The sequence below is a fragment of the Nicotiana tabacum genome, chromosome 9 (assembly GCF_000715075.1).
Source record: "Nicotiana tabacum cultivar K326 chromosome 9, ASM71507v2, whole genome shotgun sequence".
Classification (NCBI taxonomy): Eukaryota; Viridiplantae; Streptophyta; class Magnoliopsida; order Solanales; family Solanaceae; genus Nicotiana; species Nicotiana tabacum.
In genome coordinates this window covers 122,100,923-122,108,837 of record NC_134088.1, presented here as the reverse complement: position 1 = coordinate 122,108,837, position 7,915 = coordinate 122,100,923, and the positions used below count along the sequence as shown (strand labels likewise).

The 7,915-nt window shown below is 40.9% G+C and overlaps 1 protein-coding gene across 1 annotated transcript; it reads left to right on the top strand.

The window, feature by feature from the left end:
• The first annotated feature begins 5,128 nt into the window (after positions 1 to 5,128).
• LOC107791140 (secreted RxLR effector protein 161-like) lies at positions 5,129 to 5,620 on the top strand. Its single transcript, XM_016613151.1, has one exon. The coding sequence runs from the start codon at positions 5,129 to 5,131 to the stop codon at positions 5,618 to 5,620; it is 492 nt and encodes a 163-aa protein (XP_016468637.1).
• Positions 5,621 to 7,915: the final 2,295 nt, after the last annotated feature.

Below are 7,915 nucleotides of genomic sequence, written 5' to 3'. Positions count from 1 at the left end.
CTGATCAGAAAAATAAAGTTTTTGCTGAAAAAGTAACTACTGTAAGAGGACCAGGTGCCACTCACAAAAAACGCATGTTGCCTGCATGGATTAGAAGAGCTCTCATTCATCCCTTTTCTCATTACAAGGGACCCAAACTTATTTGGGTTCCTAAATCTAACCCTTGAATTCCTTGTGCAGGGAACAGTGAGAGGAAGCAGTCAACAATGGATCATGGGCAGCAGATGCTCTAAGCACATGACTGGGAATACCATGGACTTCCTTTCACTGAAAGCCCTGCAAGGAGGGAATGTATCCTTTGGAAATGGGAAAAAGGGGTACATTCTTGGTGTTGTAAAAATTGGAAAGTCTCTCTCACACTCAATCGAGAACGTGTATTATGTCAATGGTCTGAAGTACAGTCTCTTGAGTGTTTCTCAAATTTGTAATAAGGGAAACCAATTGGAGTTTTTGTCAAAGATATGCATAGTTACTAATCTGGTAACTGGTTGTCACGCCCCAAAACTGAGGAGCGCGACCGGCGCTCAACCGAGTGAACTCGACCGAGCAAGCTTGTTAGATTTCATTCTACCCAAATTCATCCATGAATAGAGATAATACATATTATCATTAATTAGACGAAAATGTGTTCATGTCTACAATACCAATTCATTTTCAATAGTTTCATCATTTTTAACGTCTCAAATAGACAAGTAATAGGTCCACAACATAACATAGTTTGTCTTTCCCCAGCCCCAATACACAACCCACACTATGTCTACGGAGCCTCTATAGATAAAGAAGAGTACAGTGATAATGCCAGCAACAAGGCCCCGACTATACCTCAAACATGATACACAAGTACAAAAGATTCATGACCCCGGAATAAAGTGGGGCTCACCAAGTCAGCTGGGAAGAAGGTGCACTGCTATCACTGATCAATATCTCCTGCTGTGGAACCACCTGCATCCATTGAAAGATGCAGCGCCCCCGGCAAAAGGGACGTTAGTACCGTCGAATAGTACTAGTATGTATAACTAAACACCCTCTCAATATAATGACAATTAATACAAATAAGATTATCATAATATCAATGAAAGCCTTAATCAACATCAAACCTCAATTTAGGATCAAGGCAATGTTCAAATTAATTTCCATATCTCACATTGGGAGATTTTTAGTATCGATATACCACTGTCCGCAATACCAGTATTCATAATACTAATGCCACCGTACTTTTAGCACGGAGTCCGATCACGACCCGATCGGCTAGGCCATCCATTAGGGACATCAACCACAATTACTCTCAATATCAATACCACCGTTTTTAACACGGAGTCCGATCACGACCCGATCGGCTAGGCCATCTCATTAGAGACATCAACCACAATTACTATCATTACCATTTTCCAGCACAATCACCACCATGTGTGCAGCATGGTGTCCGATCATGACCCGATCAGCTAGGCCGTCTTATTTGAGACATCAACCTTTTTATATCAATCATCGCATTTCATAATACTTTCACATCTTTTCATTTTATTGGCACTAGTGGCCATAATTATAAGATCATTCTTGGCACGTTGGCCATATTCAGTATTTCATGCTCACATTATCAATTTCAAATATCATCCTCATCATCAACAATAAACACAATTCAAATCAAAGTGTGTAGTACACATGTGAGCAATTTAGAGTCTAATGCACATAGAGATATTTCACAAAATTTGGCATAATAGCCTTCATTTGAACTTGACTTAAAGTCAAAACATTATTAATGCACAACCCATATTTTAACACATCCTCAATTGGTAACATAACATGAATAGAGCATTTGTGATGCTTGTTGAACATATATCTTTCAACCCAATCTTACTCGGAATAGCCAATTTCATAATGAATCACTCGGGACTTACATAATTTACATGAATATCGTGGGATTCAATTCTAAGAGAAGAGTTTAGCCAACATACCTCACTTGAGCTTCCTTACACTCTAAATGTTCCGAAACTTTTAGCAACTTCAATCTATTGTAGAAATATAACAAATTGAATCAAAATTAGGAAGATGATCACGGTTCTAGCTCATTTGAGTATTTTATCATATACTAGATGTGCATTAAGGTTTCAAGGTCCTTTCATGGAGGATTCCATCATCCCACAACCCAACCTTTACCATTTTTAGCTCAACAATCTTTCTACACCCTTTGATAACACATGCATGTAAAATAACCAATCCTCTTGCCTAAAAATTATCTTGCTTATTATCCATTTCTACACAAAATTCGAAATTGAGGTTTAGGGTGTAGAATCTTACCTCTAGGATGAATACCTAGTGAGTTTCCCTTCTTAATCTTCCAAAACTTAGGCAAGAATTGAAGAACAATTATTGGAGAACACCTCCTCACTCTAGGGCACCCTCTCTCACTCTAATATGTCAAATAATAGCTCAAAAATGACCCAAAGAGTGTATTTAACAAAATAGGGTCAGGTTTTAAAAATCCAAAAATGGAGCTCTGGAACAGTTCTGCGATCGCATATGCGACCGCATAATGGATATACGGACCGCATATCGGTCGCATAATTACTGATAAAATGATAAAAAAAAAAGCTATCTGTGTATGCGGTCATTATGCGGTCCGCATAACTGTTATGCGATCACATAATGCACCGCATAACATTTATGCAGTTGCATAGTCGACCGCATAATTTCTTCCAACTGACCCAATTAACTGTCTCACTCTGCGGCCATTATGCGGTCCGCAGAGTGATTCTGTGGTCGCATAATGGACCGCAGAAATGCGCTTTTCCGCCAAATATTTTTCTTTACTTTTCGGTGTATTGTTCAACCCAAAAAGTCCGAGCCTAGTACGATACGTAAGCCTAGTATGGTACCATGAAATATTATTTTCTTTGCAAATTTTTACCGAGCTTTACACTTGAGTTCTTTAAAATTTTCCGGGGTGTTACACTGGTGAAGTTGTACTTGTGGCCAAAAGATACAAGAACATCTACGTTGCTGATTTCGAGTCCCTACAAAGTGGTGACATGAGCTGCCTGAAAGCTGTTGATGATGATGCCGAGCTGTGGCATAGAAGGCTGGGACATACAAGCTTCTCTCTTCTCAACAAGCTGATACAGAAGGATCTGGTTCGTGACTTGCCAAATTCAAAGTTCAAAGAGCACAAAGTATGTGATGCATGTACTATAGGGAAGCATGTGAAATCTTCATTCATGCCAAAGAAGGATGTTAGCACATCAAAGCCACTTGAACTACTTCTTATGGATCTATGTGGCCCTATGAGAATGCCAAGCAGGGGAGGAAAAAGATACATTTTTGTGATAGTGGATGACTACTCAAGATTCACTTGGACGTTGTTTCTCAGAACAAAGGATGAGACCTTCGAAGTATTTGTAGCCTTTGTGAAGAAAATGCAAGTGAAGATGGAATCAAAAGTGGCTTGCATTAGATCCGATCATGGAACAGAATTTGACAATGCCCATTTTGATGAATTCTGCAGTGAAAATGGCATCACCCACAACTTCTCAGCTCCAAGAACTCCACAACAAAATAGAGTTGTAGAAAGGAAGAAGAGAACCCTTGAAGATATGGCCAGAATAATGCTTATTGACAGTGGGATAGCCAAAAACTTCTAGGCAGAAATCATAAATACTGCCTGCTACTTGGTGAACAGGTGCATGATCAGATCCTTCTTGAACAAAACTCCCTAGGAGCTTCTAAATGGAAGGAAGCCCAAGATGACTCACTTAAGAACGTTCGGGTGCAAGTGCTATGTTCTTAACCATGGAAAGGATCAACTTGGAAAATTTGATGGCAAAAGCGATGAAGGAATTTTTCTGGGGTATTCTTCTTAAAGCAAAGCTTACAAAGTTTACAATAAAAGGACTCAGTGTGTGGAAGAAAGTGTTCATGTAATATTTAATGATCCCCCTTCATCTGGTGAGAAGAGCAACAAGGACGATCAAGACAGTGAGCCACTGCTGGTTCCAGGAGAAATCATTGATATGGCAAATGGAAAGGCAGATATGATGAGTCAAGTGAAGGAGACAAATGAAGACAATGCAACCTCCTCCACTCCAACTCAAGAGGAACCAAGTATCCAAATCACAACCACTGAAGCTAAAAAAAGAGTGGTTGATGCAGTTCAAAGTACTCCACAAGTAGTAGAAAGAAGAATGCAAGGGAACCAGTCAAGATTACCTAGTTCCTCCACTAATGATATTCAAGTGCCAAACTGGAAACACAAAAGCTCCCATCCTCTCGATAATATAATCACCCCCCTTTATTCTAGAGTCCAAACTAGATCAAAAGCAAGAAATTCACTTGCCTTTTCAACCTCCTCTCCCAAATAGAACCCAAACATATTAAGGAAGCCTTGAAGGATGTAGACTGGATCACAGCTATTCAAGAAGAGCTTCATCAATTTGAAAGGAACAAAGTATGGCACCTGGTACTTAGACCCTCAGATAAAACCATCATAAGGACCGGATGGGTGTTCAGAAATAAGCTTGATGAGCATGGAAACACTAAAAGGAACAAGGCAAGGCTATTTTTTCAAGGCTACAATCAGGAGGAAGGGATTGGTTATGATTAGACCTTCGCTCTAGTTGCTCGTATGGAAGCCATCAGATTTCTCATTGTATTTGCATCACATATAGAATTTGCCTTGTTCCAAATGGATGTCAAAAGTGCATTTCTAAATGGTTTTCTCAAGGAAAAAGTCTATGTTAAGCAACCGCCAGCTTTTGAATGTCATGAACATCCTGAATATGTGTTCAAATTGGACAAGGCACTGTATGGTTTGAAGCAGGCTCCTCGAGCTTGGTATGAAAGGTTGTCAAAGTTTCTCTTAGAAAATGGCTTTACAAGAGGAAAAATTGACAACACTCTATTTCTGAAGAAACGAGGAAGGAACCTGCTCATTGTTCAGGTATACGTTGATGATATTATCTTTGGGGCAACAACTGACTCACTTTGTGAGAAATTTGCAAAACTCATGGGAAGTGAGTTTGAGATGAACATGATGGAGGAGCTGAACTTTTTCTTGGGTCTTCTAGTGAAGTAGTCCACGAAGGGAACCTGTATAAGTCAGCAGAAATACATCAAGGAGCTTTTGAAGAGGTTCGATATGGAAGCATCAAAAGTGATCGACACTCCCATTTCCATTGCCACTCGATTGGACTTTGATGAATCTGGATCTTCTGTAAATCAAACAATGTATCGAGGCATTTTTGGATCTCTCCTCTATCTCATTGCCAGTAGACCAAATATTGTATTCAGTGTGGGGCTATGCGCAAGGTTCCAGTCAAACCCCAAGGAATCTCACCTAAAGGATGCCAAAAGGATTCTGAGATATCTTAAGGGAACACAAGACCTGGTTCTGTATTACCCTTCAGGTGACAATTTTAATCTTGTTGGGTACGCTGATGCAGATTATGTAGGTTATCTGGTAGACAGGAAAAGAACATCCGGAATGGCTCACTTCCTAGGATCCTGTCTGATTTCATGGGGCACAAGGAAGCAAAACTCTGTAGCTCTCTCAACAGCTGAAGCAGAATATGTTGCTGCAGCTTCTTGCTATGCCCAGCTCTTGTGGATCACAACACTTGGAGGATTTTAGAGTGTACACTGACTGTGTACCTCTTCTATGTGACAACACCCGTGCACTCAACATGGCAAAGAACCCGATCCAGCACAAGAGAATCAAACACATTGATGTGAGATATTATTTTCTCAGAGACAATGTGGAGAAGGGGCTTATTTGCATGAAGTTCTATAGTACAGAAGACTAAATTGCAGACATATTTACCAAAGATCTGAGCAGGGAACATTTTGAGAAAAACGGGATGGCACTGGGGTTAATCAAGCCTAATTGAGAACCTGATTCCCTTCCATATGGCTATGAAAGTTACATTCAGGTAAATCTAGATAAAGTGTTTTCCGGCCAAGCCTAACTCACCTCTATACCATTGTAGGTAGACACACATGATGATTATAGAAGCTGAAGAAACAATGCATGAGCGGTAAAAGAGAGTTGAAAAATCATTTCCGAAAGACCGGTCAAGAACCTGATTCTTGCACCACAGGTTAGTAGTCTTGTGTTTTTTTCATGCATATCTCAAAAGAAACAAAATTAACTGCCATGTCATCCACCTTTTCAGACCCTGTATATCACGTCTTTTCTTTTAAATCTTTTCACTTCCCTCTACATCGTTGCATCTTCCCACAAACCTACAGCTGTTTCAGAACCCATTTCTCTTCCCTCATAATTATCCTTTCCCTCCTTAAAACCCCTACACCTCCTACCCTTAAGCGATCATCCTTCTCTTTTTCCACTCTTCCAGAACCTTCTACCCAACTATCTACCATGGCTGAAGAGCAAGCAAACTTACCCACCTCTGAAGAGAAAACCCTTGACTCATCCGCCATATTAGAAACACCACCAAACGTCCGATCTTCCACCATTGTTGACCCGGAAACACTCAAACCCGATTCCCTTTCACCCTATCTCTCTCATCACTCCCTCTGTCGATACTCCTTACTTAAGTGTTGAGGACTCAGAAGCACCAAAAATAGATAGTGTTTCTTCTCTGTTGCCTGATACTCTCAAAGAATAGAACAAGGATGACGAAAAGTGTGAAACTCAACAAGGAAAAGGGGTGTCCGAGGAAGATATTGATCAGTGTGCTAGTCTTCTTGTAACTGCTGCTGCTATGGAACCTCAAGAAAAGGAGGCCATCGAAAACATGTTGGCCATTGCTGCTGAGAGACTGGTGAATGAGGTAACTTCTTCCATGGCTGAGTCTCAGGGGGAAGGGACTCCGCTCTTAGGAGAAGAAGGAACAATGGTGCTCTTCGGATCTTTTGCACCTGAAGAAGCTACTGGGAACCCTACTGATGAACCTGATCCCATCCTTGAGGAAACAGGTCAGGAATCATCTTCCCAGGTCAGCTTCGATCCTTCTCCATCTCCTCACTTTGATGCTGAACCGTTGGAGTCCATCCCTCCCGTTGTGAGATCTAGTGATGAGGATGAACAGGATGATGTGGTTCTCAGTGCACGCTTTAAGATTAGAAAGCCCGTGGTCACTCCTGAGCCCTCTCCTAAGAGACCTACCACAAGGTTGCAACAGAAGGAGGATTTTGAGTCTGCTTTGAAGAAAAGCAAAAGGAGTAGCAAGAAAAAGAAGAAGAGGCTAGTGTAGGACGAGGAAATTATATGTGACAAAAATATACCTGTAATGGAAGTGGATGAGGATGCTCAAGAGGTACCAAGTTCCTTGGTTAAGAGATATCAGAAAAAGAAACAATCTGTTGAGAGTGCTTCAAAGGAAGCTGTTGAAACATCAATTAAAAAGTCTGTGAAAGGTATATCAAGTCTAAGCATGTTGTGGAGGAACAATCAGTGTCTGATGATGATATTCTGGTGAAATCAAGTAGCAAGGGTAAGTCCATTGAGAAGTGTGCTTGGGCAAGAAAGGTTGTGGTACCAGAAGGTACTATGGGGTCGCACGTTTGACCCTGAGATTTCTGAAATGGCGTGTATGAGACAAATTCTTGAGATGGTGGAATTTCAGCAGTGGGGCCATATGTTCAAAGAGGATGTGCCCAAGGTGTATGAGGATGAGGTCCAAAGTTTCTATGCTGAACTATTCAATGTTGAAGATGACCACATCTGTGTCCTAGTGAATGATGTGGATATTGTTATAGATGCTACTGTGTTGGGAAACATTCTCAGGGTTCCATCTAAAGGGTTGTCATCTGTGAGAGGCGCTTGTGGCTCTAATTTTAGGCGCGCCATTGTGAAAGAGAAAGTTATCCAGCATGGGGAACGAGTACACAAGAAGGCTCTGCTTCTTGTGTACCAACTGTTATTTGAGTTGGTTAATAAGGTTCTGCTCCCTCGTGCTGAGAG

Coding starts and splice junctions, on each gene's coding strand:
- LOC107791140 (XM_016613151.1), top strand. CDS start 5,129: ATGGAAGCATCAAAAGTGATCGACACTCCCATTTCCATTGCCACTCGA.